General features: G+C 42.4%; 1 protein-coding gene across 1 annotated transcript in view; it reads right to left on the minus strand.

Annotated features, from left to right (window-relative positions):
• ror1 (receptor tyrosine kinase-like orphan receptor 1) overlaps nucleotides 1-17,257 on the minus strand; it is a 343,781-nt gene that overhangs the window by 48,820 nt on the left and 277,704 nt on the right. Inside the window, exons 3-4 of the mRNA XM_060919932.1 lie at nucleotides 3,588-3,875; nucleotides 3,168-3,204 (exon numbers count right to left, since the gene is read on the minus strand). Of these exons, the coding sequence (XP_060775915.1) occupies nucleotides 3,168-3,204; nucleotides 3,588-3,875 (325 nt within the window). The remainder of the gene's footprint in view (nucleotides 1-3,167; nucleotides 3,205-3,587; nucleotides 3,876-17,257) is intronic.

Consider the following 17,257-nt stretch of genomic DNA (forward strand, 5'->3'; position numbering starts at 1 on the left):
GCTGACAAATGAGAATTGAAAAAAGAAACCGAGATGGAAGATGGGTCCTTTAATCATGTTCTGAGTGATGTTGGTGTGTAGTTTGTCCACAGAGAGCAAACTGCAACTCCACTGTTGACAACACACATGTCTCTAAGGCCACAAATCCCAACAATCAGCTGACCCAAGCAGAGTAGCAACACAGCGTCAAACAGATGAATGCACTCAACTGACCATTTTTTAAAAAGTCCATTTCAGTTGTACATGTAAATTGCTGGCATACATGTACAAATCATATTTTTTAAGGTTTTAACTGAATTTTTTTATTTGTACAGTTCTTATACCCTCACCGGCCACTTTATTAGGAACACCCATCCACCTGCTGTTTTATGCAGTTATCTAATCAGCCGGGCGGCAAGGTGGTGTAGTGGTTAGCACTGTCGCCTCACAGCAAGAAGGTCCGGATTTGAGCCCCGTGGCCGGCGAGGGCCTTTCTGTGCAGAGTTTGCATGTTCTCCCCGTGTCCGCGTGGGTTTCCTCCGGGTGCTCCGGTTTCCCCCACAGTCCAAAGACATGCAGGTTAGGTTAACTGGTGACTCTAAATTGACCGTAGGTGTGAATGGTTGTCTGTGTCTATGTGTCAGCCCTGTGATGACCTGGCGACTTGTCCAGGATGTACCCCGCCTTTCGCCCCAGTCAGCTGGGATAGGCTCCAGCTTGCCTGCGACCCCCTGTAGAACAGGATAAAGCGACTAGAGATAATGAGATGAGATGAGATCTAATCAGCCAATCCCTTGATGGCAGCACAATGCATAAAATCATGCAGATACAAATCGAGAGCTTTTTTTTTTTGCAATGAACCATGAATCAAGGGAAGAGGTAGCTTTTCAAAAGTGCAAATTAAATCCTTAAGGGATTGATACAGTATCAGTGATTTGCATCAGTGTTTTTTTGTATTACCATTTTCTACACTGCAGAACAATACTGAAGACACCAAAACTTTGAAACAACACATGGAACACACGTTTTGTATTCCATTGTTTCTTAAGTGCTTCAGTTAATGTTCACTTCAAACATCAGAATGGGAAAAATTGCAATCTCAAAGTGTGACTTTCACTGTGGCATGCGTGTTGGTGCCAGATGGACTGGTTTGAGTATTTCAGAAACTGCTGATCTCCTGGGGTTTTCTCACACAACATTTTCTAAAGTTTACATAGAATAGAGTGAGTGACAGTTCTGTGGGTGGAAATGCTTTGTTGATAAGAGAGGTCAGAGGAAAATGGCCAGGTTGCTTTGAACTGCCAGGAAGGATATAGTAACTCATAGCTACCCTTTACAACCGTAGTGAGCAGAAAAGCATCTCAGCATGCAACAGCAGAAGACTACATTGGGTTCCACTCCTGCCAGCTGAAAACAGGAATCTTAGAGTCAAGAACAAGTTCCTATGAAAGTGGCCAGTGAGTGTACAAAGTGTGATCAAAAACTGTGGGAATGTTCCTGTTGTGAATGACCAGAACGCAGCACGGTCATGCACGGGCAGCAGGAATGAGCAGTAGCTTTCATGAATCGGTATGCCACGTGACGTTACGCTGTAAACATCAGGACCTGTGTTATATGGGTTTTTGTGACAACGTGCACATATGCATTTGCATTTTTATGAAAGTTACTGCATGCGAATGGCCTCCGTTTGTTCACAACAGGAACTATCTCTGAACTTTTTGATCGCAAACTGTTGCACCTTAACAAGAGCAATCTTTAAATGAGAGAGACAAAATACATCATTATGTAGTTTTATGCAACTTTCAAACACTGGAGCAGGGATATGAGCAATCATTATGTGATTGCTCATATCCAGTGAATGTGGATCGAATAAACTCGTATAGATGAAAGTGTTCTCCAAAAATATCTCATCTCATCTCCTCTAGCCGCTTTATCCTGTTCTACAGGGTCGCAGGCAAGCTGGAGCCTATCCCAGCTGACTACGGGCGAAAGGCGGGGTACACCCTGGACAAGTCGCCAGGTCATCACAGGGCTGACACATAGACACAGACAACCATTCACACTCACATTCACACCTACGGTCAATTTAGAGTCACCAGTTAACCTAACCTGCATGTCTTTGGACTGTGGGGGAAACCGGAGCACCCGGAGGAAACCCACGCGGACACGGGGAGAACATGCAAACTCCGCACAGAAAGGTCCTTGTCGGCCATGGGGCTCGAACCCAGGACCTTCTTGCTGTGAGGTGACAGCGCTAACCACTACACCACCGTGCCACCTCTCCAAAACTATGTTTCACATAAATGTTTATTGCCTGGATTCAACAACTCCCATTAGACTTCCATGCTAAGTTCATTTTGAGCTTAGTATCGGGAAAGATGTTCAGTGTTTTGCTTGTTGTACTTACACACAGTCTGGAGATGTAGCTGGAGTAATGTCTCATCTCATCTCATTATCTCTAGCCGCTTTATCCTGTTCTACAGGGTCGCAGGCAAGCTGGAGCCTATCCCAGCTGACTACGGGCGAAAGGCGGGGTACACCCTGGACAAGTCGCCAGGTCATCACAGGGCTGACACATAGACACAGACAACCATTCACACTCACATTCACACCTACGGTCAATTTAGAGTCACCAGTTAACCTAACCTGCATGTCTTTGGACTGTGGGGGAAACCGGAGCACCTGGAGGAAACCCACGCGGACACGGGGAGAACATACAAACTCCGCACAGAAAGGCCCTCACCGGCCACGGGGCTCGAACCCGGACCTTCTTGCTGTGAGGTGACAGCGCTAACCACTACACCACCATGCCGCCTCTCCAAAACTATGTTTCACGTAAATGTTTATTGCCTGGATTCAACAACTCCCATTAGACTTCCATGCTAAGTATCGGGAAAGATGTTCAGTGTTTTGCTTGTTGTACTTACACATAGTCTGGAGATGTAGCTGGAGTAATGTGTGCAAAAAATATGATACAGATGCAAAAACGCTGGAGTATTTCTTTAAATTATTGTATTATGAAGGCTACTTAAGTGGACTGTTGAATTAACACATATTTTTGAGCCTAGACTTTTTACTATTTTAGCTAAGCAGTGCATTCTTTCTTCCTCTTCCACTGCTCTGGTTAATGATCAGTAATGAAGGTGCTTGGATGTGGTACAAGGTAAAGAGGAAGAAAACAGACTCACGGTGAAGGTTTTCCAGACTGGGGGGTTGGCAGCGGATCTGGAGAAGAAAGAACAGGAATTTTTTTTTATACAGCAGATCGGGAACAAACCATAGCCTCTGATGAACACCCGCTGCCAACGTGGAGAACTGGCACAGTACAGTGCAACGCAAAATGACCATGCTGACCTCATTTCACTTCATCCAACTCCAAAATGTTGCTCTGGATTTCACTTTTTATGTGCTGACACATATTTGTTTATTGACAGGACGATGGAATGGATCGTGCACTGAGAAATGATATCATTAAAGTTACCAAGAGAAACAAATCAACACCAAAAAGAAAACATTACAAATTCAACCATGAAACGTACCGAGTGATACTTTATGTTTTTAATACATGGCAACGAATCGTTAACGTTCTGCTCCAGAAAAAAACTTACCGAATTTCACAAAGAGGATTCCCGTGGTGGAGACGATGCCGTAGCTGTTGGTGGCCACACACTGGAAGTAGCCGGTGTCGGTGGTGTCCAGGTTGCGAATGCGCAGTCGAGAGCCATATGGAGTCTGTTTGTAGGAAACGCGCCGCGCCTCTGGAGTCACTGGAGCGTCGTTCTTCAGCCAACGCACAGTGGGCGGCGGGTTTCCCGACACATGGCAGTGCAGCTCGGCAGTGTGGCCCAGGGACGTGGTGATGTTGTTCATGGGAGCATCAAGTTTGAGGAAGTGGTCTGTGGAAAAACAAGGCAGAGATGAGTGAGTGAGAGTGAACAGAGCGGAGGGAAAAGGGAAACAGTTCTGCAGGACATATAATTTTGGTGTGCGGTAATTGAAGAGTAACTCTGAAGTTAACACAAAAAGAATGCCCCATGTCATCACAGAGGCCTGTATAAAAATGTACAGTGCTGCAATTATCTAACACATTCCAATTTTTAACGAGACGATTTTCCCTGGGGGCTGAGAGAAAGGTTCGGTCATGCAATTATTTTTTTCCCCCTCACTGTGTTTGGAGGACAGATACACAACTTTTCCCATGTGTAACAAGCCGCTGCTAACTGGCCTTGAGGAATCCTTTACAAGACATTTCGTGGTTGCTTGTGTGGTGGTAAAACGTTATTTTCTCATACCAGGGTTTGGCCTTGCTAAAGGGGACGACATAATCTCTAATGTCATATGAAAGCTATTGGAAACTTCAAACCCCATAAAAGCGACCTTGCCAGATCCTGAGCATGCATAACCAATGAAGTTCGAATATAAGTATTTGAGAGAAGCCTGAAGTGCCACCTTCATTCTAGTTCACTTCATGTGACTCAATACAGTTCCACAATCCCTCTCGATACCACTCTCTTGAACGCGTGGTCTGCATTTAACCTTAAAGGAGATACATAGAATCATGGCCTCACTTTTTGTTTATAAATGCCTTGAGACCTCAAGAATAGCACAGGAATAGTTTTAAGCATTAACAATAAATCGAATATAGTAATTTTTACGATTAAAATGATTTATACAGGTAGCGGTCTGAGTGAATGACCTTGACATCCGTGACGTCACAGCAGGAAGTCTATTGGTCTCAACACCATTTCCGCTATACTAAAACACAGAGCTGGCTGCAACTCCGATCCTCCATTTTGAGCTAATTTATCGCCATGTCACGTAGATGTGTTGCTCGCCGGTGCAGCAATACGACAGAAGGTGGATTTACGTTGCATTCGTGGCCCAAGAATGTTCAAACTGCAAAGATTTGGATGCGTTTTGCAAGAAGTTCATGGGCACACTGGGCACCTATGAAGTGGTCTCTCCTCTGCTCTGCACATTTTACTGAAGACTCGTATGAGACCTCTGATCTGTTGAGGAGCGTTGGCTATAAGCCCGTATTGAAAGAGGGTGCAGTACCAACAATTAAAGGAAAAGAAAACTATAAGAAAAGGAAAGTAAGTTCAGTTGCACCAGTTCTCCCGGAGTGTGAGCCGAGGGTTGTTAGAAAAACCCGGGACGGAATGGGACGTGACATGTTATTGCTCGGGCAGTGACCTCCCCGCGGTTGTTGCTAAAACCGGTGATGTCCCGTCCTGGGTTTTGGTAATTGCCTGAGCCGAGGAGTAATGGCGGAGTACTCAGTATGGAGAAAATGGAGAATGAGTGGCCCAGCCGTCTGATTTCTCCACTGGATATGCTTGCCTCAGCAGCAATATCTCGCCTTTACATGGAAGAAGTGAATGAACGGAGAACTGAATGAACAACTGAATGTCAGATTATTTCAAAACAATCAGCCACAAGATCGGCCTTCAAGAAGCGAGAACACAGACGGGTAAGCTGCGACTCTCATTTGGATACAAAACAACAAAAACAACAGCACACGTTGTTTACCTGCATTTAGATTAATACATGTAACTTGTATTGTGTGTTTAAGTTAGCGGTATAAGATTATTTAATTTGCTTCAGAATGTGATTGTCTCAGTTCATCTGATTATTTAATTAGCCTTTTATGTTTTATCAGTGAAAAGGCATGCATGTACATGTATGTTGCATAAGTTATAACACCTATCCTGTTTTAATGAGAGTCAACCCACAATCAGTGAAGTCAAATCAGTCTTAGTTGAGCAAGTCGGTAATGGTATTTCTTACTTTCACCACAAATTTTTATTTATATGGCTTTGGTCTATAGCTGTCAAAGGTCTCGACCTTAAAACCGATTACCACTGTGACGTCACACACTCAGGGCTGGTTGGCTCAGCAGGGCAGCTCGAACGCCAACTTTGCAATCGATTTTAACTCTCGAAAATATATATTGTTTTATTCTCATTTATGCAGCATACAAGAGTCGAGGATGGAGATACTATACACTCAGAAATGTATTTAAAAATAAAGGTTCTCTGTATCTCCTTTAAATACATCAGTACTTCCCCCAACTCAGTATTCATATTACATACCGTACCTCATGCTTGAAGGCTCAGTCCCACAATACCGATAACTATAACTATAATGATAGCTGTAAATAAATCCGTCCCCTGCAGTTTATGTGGTTGGTGCTCACACCAGACTGATAACGATACCTATAGCCCAGGCCTGGGTTTATCAGTATCAGTGAGATTGATTCTGGAGTGATTTTTCCAGGCCTGGACCTGATCCGATAAAACATCTGACCAATCAGGTAATTGTTTACATGCGACATTGTCTGAGCACGTGCTATTTTTTCTGGGCATCTTTGTACATCTTTGTTGCATCATGAAGTCACAGAATACAGAATCATGGAAAATAAAAAAATATAATACAAAGCACGGATCTTTTATTCATGGATATGTGATTTTCCATGAAATATTAATAGTAAATTAATAAAGTAAACATATAAATGCAGGTAAGATACTTTAATCATGAACTTTGGCAGTCCAAGCATTTAATCGTTTTAGACTTCTTCATTTTTTTATCCGTGATACATCATCCATATGAAATCGGTAACCAATCTGTAATACACTGAAACGTCCGTGACCAATCCGTAAATTATTAACATCCGTGATGCATCCGTATTAAAATCCGTAACCACTCTGTATTTTGTATCCTTTTTTATTATATTTCCGTAGTCTGTGACCTATCTGTATTTTATGAACCACTGGAGTGTATGGGTTGTTTTGGAGTCCAAGCTGTACAGTATGAGCCGGAATAATGTGGTACTACTTGGAAAAAACTTCCATGACTATTCCTTAGGTGCATGCATTTATTTCCCTGAGTGTCAGGACCAAGTGATATTATAGTGGGGATTATAGTTGTGGTGTTTCTGCTCCAGACTGGAACTAAATTCAGGCAGAGGTACAGTCATTAGTTGTAGTTATAGCTATAGTTATCGGTGTTGTGGCACCAGGCCCTTAGTCACAAACTGACCTACAACCTGCTCTGATGATGTAAACCTCAGAAACTTTCACTGACCATATAAAAAAAAATTATATACACTGAGTGCAGAATTATTAGGCAAGTGAGTATCTTGACCACAACATCCTTTTAATGCATGTTGTCCCACTCCAAGCTGTTTAGGCTTGAAAGCCTACTACCAATTAAGTATATCAGGTGCTGTGCATCTGTGTAATGAGAGGGGGTGTGGTCTAATGACATCAACACGCTATATCAGGTGTGCATAATTATTAGGCAACCTCTTTTCCTCTGGCAAAATGGGTCAGAAGAGAGATCTGACAGACTTTGAAAGGTCTAAAATTGTGAGATGTCTTGCAGACGGATGCAGCACTCTTGAAATTGTGAAGATGTTGAAACGTGATCACCGAACAATCAAGCGTTTCATTGCAAATAGTCAACAGGGTCGAAAGAAGCGTGTGGGGAAAAAAAAAGGCGCAAAATAACTGCACATGATCTGCGGAAAATCAAGCGTGAAGCTAACAAACAGCCATTAGCATCCAGTTCTGCCATATTCCAGAGTTGCAACATTCCTGGAGTGTCAAAGAGTACAAGGTGTGCAATACTGAGGGACATGGCCAAGGTAAGGAAGGCTGAAAAACGACCACCACTGAGTAAGGCACACAAGATAAAACGTCAAGACTGGGCCAAGAAATATCTTAAGACTGATTTTTCTAAGGTGCTGTGGTCTGATGAGATGAGAGTGACTCTTGATGGGCCAGATGGATGGGCCTGTGGCTGGATCAGTAATGGGCACAGAGCTCCACTCTGACTCAGACGCCAGCAAGGTGGAGGTGGAGTACTGCTATGGGCTGGTATCATCAAAGACGAGCTTGTTGGACCTTTTCGAGTTGAGGATGGACTCAAACTCAACTCCCAGACCTACTGCCAGTTCCTGGAAGAAACCTTCTTCAAGCAGTGGTATAGGAAAAAGTCAGCATCTTTCAAGAAAAACATGATTTTCATGCAGGATAACGCTCCATCTCATGCGTCCAAATACTCCACTGCGTGGCTAGCCAGTAAAGGTCTGAAAGGTGAAAAAAATAATGACATGGCCCCCTTGTTCACCTGACCTAAACCCCATAGAGAACCTGTGGTCCATTATAAAACGTGAGGTCTACAAAGAGGGAAAACAGTACACCTCTCTGAACAGCGTCTGGGAGGCCGTGGTTGCTGCTGCACACAATGTTGGTCGTGAACAGATAAAGAAATTTACAGAATCTATGGATGGAAGGCTTTTGAGTGTCCTCATGAAGAAGGGTGGCTATATTGGTCACTGATTTGTTTTTGTTTTGTGTTTGAATGTCAGATATGTTTATTTGCAAATCTGGAGTTGTCATATCAGTGTACCTGGTGAAAATAAATAAGTGAAATGGCTACATATTTGGTTTTTATTAAGTTGCCTAATAATTCTGCACAGTGAAAGTTACCTGAACACATATATATTCTCCTAAAATGGCCAAAACTAAAAACACCCCACTCTAACTTCCATACATATTCAGCTTTGATATTTATGAGTCTTTTTGTTTGATTGAGAACATAGTTGTTGTTCAATAATAAAACTAATCCTCAAAAATACAACTTGCCTAATAATTCTGCACTCCGTGTATACATGTTATTTACCAGCTGGGAGGTCCGTATGGTGAAATACCGTGACCGAGGTCTTGAAAGTACTGAGCGAGGCCCTCCGGGCCGAGGTCAGTATTCAAGGCTGAGGTCACGGTATTTCACGATACGGACCGACCTTAAGCTGGTAAATAATATATTTATTTTTTTCTTTACCAAATTCTAACAGAAAACGAGAGCGCCCGAAAGGGGAAACCGAGCCGAGCCGCCATTTTGAATCCTCATTCATGGCTGTAATGCAAATGGCTTCCTCCTCAGTATACAAGTGCACTTCCATAGCAGGAAAAAAACTACATTTTGCCGCCTATGTAGTCCCCTATTTATACAAAATTGAGTCATTCAGGATTCAGTCATATTTTTGCTTGGTGTTAGCAAATTACAGGTTTTTAGCTTCCTCCTGAAATGTTTTCTTTTATTTCTTCTTCCTCAGGGTAGTAAAACTCGCTTTCGCTGTGAAGACTGTCGTTATCGCTATCCATGCTGTAAAATTAATGCTATTCTCCTGAGAAATGCTGGCAAAAATTTATAAGATTTTTGATAATCTTATAAATAAATCTTGTAAAAAAAAGATAAATGTTGACAAAAAATGCTACTATGTTTGTTGTTGTTGTGAACGAGCGAATCGCCAGAGGTCCGTAACCGGGGTCTGTAACTGGGGTCCGTACCATAGGATACGGACCCGCTCGCCAGCCACTCAGAGCGCAGGATTTGGACTGCGAAAAAAATAAATTCTGTTATTTTTTGACACTTTGATTTCGACAAATCAGTAGCCTGGGTGTCTGAGACGAGCTGATTTGGTGTCCAGGTTAAAATGCTTTTTTTATTCTGCGTTGCCCAGCACACAGGAAGGTCTAAATGACTGTTACTGGGCAGATTAATTAGCAAGCACATATTACAGCCAGTCTTTTCCAAATCAGGAACATACAGGTTTCTGGAAACACTGATAAAACCGAGCAAAATAAAATGCAGTGCAATGCTGCAGTATAACACTCCACTCTCAGTAAGTCACCTCAAGGTTAAACAAATCAAGAAAAAATGAAGACACAAGCCAGACTTGAATATTTTTTACGTGCAGTGAAAGGAGAGAAAGCCGCATCTCATAGCTGAAACATCAGCCAGCAATTTACTGACTTTTTCTCAAGGTTGCAACAAAATGTGCAGAATTAGAAACTTTGGTAGAAGAGGATAATAATCATGTAGTCATTCATTACTCTCAGTTTGCATAAATGCACTTAACTTGCAAACTATATATTGTTATTTTAGTTACCATTTTTTTCGACGAGTCAGGTTCTGGGCAAGTAAAACATGACTGGGCAGCACACTGGAGGTTTTACTCCAGTAACTGCAAGTGCCAGGAATGCTTTTACTATTAACGATGGTCTCACAGGGCGGCACGGTGGTGTAGTGGTTAGCACTATTGCCTCAGAACAAGAAGGTTCTGGGTTCGAGCCCAGTAACTGATGAGGGCCTTTCTGTGTGGAGTTTGCATGTTCCCCGTGTCTGTGTGGGCTTCCTTTGGGTGCTCCACAGTCCAAAGATGTGGATTAGATCGATTGACTACTCTAAATTGCCCATAGATGTGAACGTGTACCCGCCACCAGATGAGGGTTTGGGTCCCTCTGGTGTGCTATAACCACCCAAGAGAATTCAGGGAAGCTAGCTGATAGCTTCCTGGATTGCCGACCCTCAACTGTGAGCACGGCAACGGACAGACAGACAGCTGGTCTCACAGAAACCAGCCTACGAGAACCTTAAAGCTATATCTAAATAAAAAATCCAGCGATACAGTACCAGTTAAAAGTTTGGCCACACTTTTTAAATTAATGTTTTTTAAAAAAAATTAATTTAAAAAACACTCCATGTCTTAAGGGTGGCATGGTGGTGTAGTGGTTAGCACTGTTGCCTCAGAGCAAGAAGGTTCTGGGTTCAAGCCCAGTGGTTGACATGGGCCTTTCTGTGTGGAGTTTGTATGTTCTCCCCGTGTCTGTGTGGGTTTCCTCTGGGTGCTCTGGTTTCCCTCACAGTCCAAAGACATGTGGTTAGGTTAACTGGCTATTCTAAATTATCCATTGGTGTGAATGTGTCTGTGAATGGTTGAGAGGAGAAAACTTCTATAATAATCCAGTAAAAGGCAACGGGAAACCTACTATATTTCTTCCTGAGAAAATTTGATGGCTGAAGCTGTCAGAGTGGACTTGTCATCAGGCAGAACACTAAAGGGGGGGGGGAGGACCCATCCTGATGCCCTACATCTGGCTGGAGTCTCATCACATCGCTCCTGTGGAGGACGGGCCCATATGGACAGTTGAAAGTTGCACTTGGAAGACGCTCTGGACACTTACAGTAATGCTTTTCTGGCTGAGGACTACAGTTGACTTGCTAACTTTAGGACTGCAGTTGTCATTAACAGTTTTGCACTCAAGTTTCCATCAATGAAGAGTTTACGACTTAAAAAAACCCAGACTTCGTGTTAAAACTGCTAAAAATGTTATAATCACGTTGTCTGTTATCACCCAAATGAGGATGGGTTCCCTTTTGAGTCTGGTTCCTCTCGAGGTTTCTTCCTGAGGGAGTTTTTCCTTGCCACCGTCGCCACAGGCTTGCTCATTGGGGATAGATTAGGGATAAAATTAGCTCATGTTTAAAGTCATTAAAATTCTGTAAAGCTGCTTTGCGACAATGTCTATTGTTAAAAGCGCTATAGAAATAAACTTGACTAAAGAAGTCATCTTAAAGTAATGATGGATGTCATTTCTCTTTACTTAGTTGAGCGGTTCTTGGCATAATATGGATTACTACAGTTGTAGAATAGGGCTATTTACTGTATTTTTATTATTTACTATTTACTGTTTGATCTCAAAAATTAAGGAGGCAAGAAATTGCACTCATTAAAGTTTGACGAGACACATCTGTTAACTGAAAAGCGTTCCAGGTGACTACCTCATGAAGCTGGTTAAGATAACGCCAATAGTGTGCAAAGCGTTATCAAGGTAAACAGTGGCAACTTTGAAGAATCTAAAATATCAAACATTTTTAACACTTTTGTTTACTACATAATTCCACACGTTATTTCGTCGATTTGATGTCCAGGTTTTTTTTCACATTCTAGAAAATAGTAAAAATACAGAAAACCCTGTAAATGGGTAGGGGTGTCTAAACTTTTGACTGGTACTGTATATTTGTGTGTTCACTTGACAGTAAGGGAGAGAAAGTTCGAGTTGTTCCACACACTAATCCTGAACTTCATGGGGTTTTCTGAGACTTCCTGCAGCTGCGTGACCCGTTCTGCTTGCCTTGCTCAGACTGGCTCTAGCTGCTGGGGTTTCCTGTCTCCTGTGTGATGCCGGTATGATGACACACTTCAAGGAAACCCATTCCTCTCTCAGCATGTGATCCGAAAGCACAATGTCATTCTCAAGACCTTGTCTTATACCATGTTCTGCTTCAACACACTTGCGCGTCTGATCACCCTGGTTTTCACCGACTTGCTCTCTTCGTTTACAGAGACGTTTCATTCCTCCAGAATGAAGCCAGACTGAGCAGAAATGTCAGGAATGTGACTTTGACGAGGAAATTAATAAAAGCATATTGAGTGGGAGGCCATTAGGGTTAGCGGCAGGGGAAGAGGCCCTCAGGGCCCACAGCTGTGCAGCGATATACGCAACATTACTCTCCTTGTGGAAGAGACCAGATTCCTCTCAATAATTTTCTTTTCTTAAAAACCAACTGCTGGTTAAACTACATGTGACAGGAGCATTTGCTGAAGTATTTCTCCTGTTACAAGGCATCTGCTGCACTTTGATTCATGATGACGTTATCTAAAACAGGGCTTGTGCTGTGGGAGTTAGTTAAATGGGTTATCCACAGAGGTAAGTACATTACTCCAACATCAGGCTCTACTGTTATTTTAAATAAACAGCACTCAAAGTGAAAGTAAACCTTCAGAAACTGCAAAGTAGGACTACTACTTGTTGGGATTGCATTCTCTCACCAAATGAATAAATGCAAAAGGCTATGCAGCTTTGTACTTATATTAATTCAGTCTCTATCAAAAATTATTCTATCCACATTCACTAGATATGAGCAATCGTGGGCGCTGATTGGCTGCTCTACTACTAAGATATCAGCTCATATACCGTGAGTAGAGAAAAACAAAATGGTGGCTTTGTCATCAAGTATTTAAAAGAAACAGAAATAGCTAAAAGAATATAGACCCCCCCCCACTATCTCCTGTTCCACACTCCAGCCCAGTTGGTGGCGGTAATGCACATTTAAGTTGGTTTGCCAACCACCAAAAAAAAAAAAAAAACCTGAAGAAGAAGAAGGAAAAACAAAATGGCAGACTGTGTTGCTGAACCAACCGAGGATGAAATAAAAACAAAACCCCCCAAAATACAAAAAAAAAGCAACAAAGTATGGAATAAAAGTATTTAATGATAAGAACGTATCTTTTTTATTTTTCCAGAATTATTAGTATAGCATTTTTCACAAAGTGCCACTGTCATTTCAGCGGTTTCTTTCCAGTCTAAGGGTAGTATCTCACTGCGCTGCGACAGCCCGCGACTAGTTGGAGACACAACAATTGCGATAAAATATGCGAATTAGCGACAATTTTCACTTGGAATTACACTGAATTGATATTCGTATAGGTGGCACGGTGGTGTAGTGGTTAGCGCTGTCGCCTCACAGCAAGAAGGTCCTGGGTTCGAGCCCCGGGGCCGGCGAGGGCCTTTCTGTGTGGAGTTTACATGTTCTCCCCGTGTCCGTGTGGGTTTCCTCCGGGTGCTCCGGTTTCCCCCACAGTCCAAAGACATGCAGGTTAGGTTAACTGATGACTCTAAATTGACCGTAGGTGTGAATGTGAGTGTGAATGGTTGTCTGTGTCTATGTGTCAGCCCTGTGATGACCTGGCGACTTGTCCAGGGTGTACCCCGCCTTTCGCCCGTAGTCAGCTGGGATAGGCTCCAGCTTGCCTGCGACCCTGTAGAAGGATAAAGCGGCTAGAGATAATGAGATGAGATGATATTCGCATATTTTACCGCAATTGTTGTGTCTCCAACTAGTCGCAGGCTGTCGCAGTCCGGCTTTCCCTCGGCAGGCAGGGAAGTAGTGGAAGTCTCACGGAAACTGACTTGAGAAGGGTTTGCGACAGCTTTGCGACACCAGCGACGCATTTGCGGCTATTTTGAGAGGAATTTTGTCGCACGAATTTTTTGAACATGTTCAAAATTTCAGCGACGAAGGAGCGACACTTTGCGACTCATGCGAGGAAATTGAGAAGCCCTGCGAATGTTTAAAGACACTTTTGAAACTCTCTCGCAAATGACGTTCACAATTTGTCGCAAGCTGTCGCAGCCCAGTGAGATACTGGTTTAAGTGATGATTTTGTCACATGTTTTGTATAAAGTTTTAATTTATTGAATTTGCAAAAAAATAAAATTCAAAATGCTGCGTTTCTCAAAATCCATGTGAATGTGGATAGAATAAAACAGTTATTCCACTCAATCTCGTTGTACATGGCTTACAGCTGACTCGCTGCTATGTGCCTCCTTAGCTATCAGCTCATGTACGACTCGATTTCGTGGAATAACTGTTAAATGTCTACGTTAGGAAGGAAGAAAGGACATGAGAAAGATGCAAGGGAAATAAGACAAAATTAAGAAAATCAACCTGAGAGATCACTACTGGACATGACCTTTCAACCAAAATCTATATACATTTGGTATAAATAGGTTTAGTTTCCTCCCATCTTTACAATGTACCATTCTTATCCATGCCATCATCAAATTTTCCCTTCTCATAATCCTCTTCCCCCTCCTGTCTCCTCCTTGGCCCTATCCATCTCCAGCCTGAATCCAGACTTGCTTGGTCTGAGACTGCCAAGGGAGTTGGATTTTTTTCCCTCTCCAGGCACATCTCTCCTCTATCCCCCACCTCTTAATCTCCTTTGTTCAAACATCAGCTCACTTATAACAACATACAAATGCGGCTGTCCAGAATAACGGATATTAACGCTAAACTTCAGTTCCCACATCTGAGGCCCAACCATTTGGAGACATGCTGTACAAAAAAGTATAGTCTGACATGTGGTTAAATCCAGATGTATTGGCACCCTTCAAGATAACAGGATAAAAAAATTCATGCATTCAACTTCAGCAATTGCTTTATCCTATTCAGAGTCACAGTGGAGCCAGAGTGTATCCTGCAAACAACTTTCATGAGGCAGGAATTCAACCTGGATGAGACTCCAATCCATTGCAGGGCACCATGAACACGCACCGATTCAGACACACAGATTCATACCCAGGGAAAATTTAAGGACATATTTTTAGGAACTGGGTGGAAACCTGAGAATCCACAGAAACCCACACAGACACGAGAACATGAGGGTATTAAACTTAACGCATAAAAAGAATCACTTGCAACATTAAACACTAAAATGCACGCCTGTACTTGTAGACTCACAAATGACACGCGTTTGATTTATTTAGATTTGGTTTCTCCGTATATTAACAAGAATTTGAATTTAAAAGGAAATGAGTTTTAATTTACACTGTGATGTCATTTTTTAAACTACATTGAGGGGAAAATAAGTATCTAGACACGTTTCTTTTCACAGTCTCATTCTCTCATTGTCTCTAGCCGCTTTATCCTTCTACAGGGTCGCAGGCAAGCTGGAGCCTATCCCAGCTGACTACGGGCGAAAGGCGGGGTACACCCTGGATAAGTCGCCAGGTCATCACAGGGCTGACACATAGACACAGACAACCATTCACACTCACATTCACACCTACGGTCAATTTAGAGTCACCAGTTAACCTAACCTGCATGTCTTTGGACTGTGGGGGAAACCGGAGCACCCGGAGGAAACCCACGCGGACACGGGGAGAACATGCAAACTCCGCACAGAAAGGCCCTCGCCGGCCACGGGGCTCGAACCCGGACCTTCTTGCTGTGAGGCGACAGCGCTAACCACTACACCACCGTGCCGCCCTCTTTTCACAGTTTGCTCTCAAATTTATGATGAGGAAGGCGAGAAAGGAAACAATCGAAAAGAGTTGCAGGACAACCGGAAAGCAGCAGGAACAACAGTTACACAGAGAACAATAAGCAATGACCTGCACCACAATCAGCTCTGTTCCTACAGCCCACACAAAACTCCTCTGCTAAAAAGAAGCACAGAGATGCACATATACAAGCATTTAGGTAAATCAGAACTCTTTTGGAATGATATACCAGTCAAAAGTTTGCACACACCTTCTAATTCAATGTTTTTTCTTTATTTTTATTAATTAAAAGACACTTTATGTCTTAAAGTAATGATGGATGTTGTTTCTCTTTACTTAGTTGAGTGGTTCTTGACATAATATGGATCACTACAGTTGTGGAATAGGGCTGTTTACTGTATTTTTATTATTTACTGCTTACTGTTTGATCTCAAACGCAATAAGAAGGCAAGACATTCCACTAACTTTTGACAGTGAATAAGACCAGGTGAGACAGAATAAGGAATGAAGAGATAAGGAAAATGGTGGGTACAACACCAGTCCTCACTCACATCCAGTGACAAAGAATCAAGTGGTCATCTCAACAGATTGTTGATCCACCATCCAGCATTCAGAGCCTATAATATGAGAAGCTCAGAGACCCGAGCCTGAGGACTCCCTCGTAAATGCCGGACTGACGGCATGAGAGAGACTCGCAGTATCCATCACCTGTCTCCTGCCAAAGCCACACACACCAAGCCCTTGACCAGCATCTCCATCTCCCCTTGAAACACCATGGAGTACAAGTGGAAGATAAAGTAACTGTTAATGAGCCACATCTGTTAACTGAAAAGCATTCCAGGTGACTACCTCATAAAGCTGGTTAAGATAATGCCAATAGTGTGCAAAGCATCATCAAGGTAAACGCTGGATACTTTGAAGAATCTAAAATATTAAACCTATTTTCTTTTTTAACACTTTTTCTGTTTACCACATAATTCCATCTATGTTATTTCATAGTTTTGATGTCTTCAGTATTGTTCTACAAGGTGGAAAATACAAAATACAGAAAAATCTAAGAATGAATAGGTATGTCCAAACTTTGACTGGTACTGTAAATGAAACAAAAATAGAGCTCTTTGGCAATACTTCAGCTCATCTTTTTTGGACAAAGAAGGGTTTTGTGTGTGTGATCCCAAGAACACCACACCCAAACAGTACTGGACCATTACACATCACTGGAGGAAAGATGAATGGAGCAATGTACCAGGACATATTAGAGGAGAATTTAATCTCATTGGGCAAGAAACTGCATCTTGGAAGAAGATTGATATTTCAACAAGACAATCACCCCAAACATACAGCCCAAATCGCTCAAGCCTGGTTTGAAAAGAGAAGGTGAAGGTGCTTGCATGGCCTTGCCAATCTCCTGACTTGAATCCCATGGATAATTAATGGAGGATTTTAAAATTGAGAGGCCATCAATGAGCTTGTGAAACTGAAGACAAGTTTGCCAAGAGGAACGGACTAAAATTAAACCACAATGCTTTCAAAAGCTAATCATTTGTGGGGTCGGAATACATTTTTCTTATTGATTTAGT

Source organism: Neoarius graeffei, chromosome 4 (genome assembly GCF_027579695.1).
Source record: "Neoarius graeffei isolate fNeoGra1 chromosome 4, fNeoGra1.pri, whole genome shotgun sequence".
Lineage (NCBI taxonomy): Eukaryota > Metazoa > Chordata > Actinopteri > Siluriformes > Ariidae > Neoarius > Neoarius graeffei.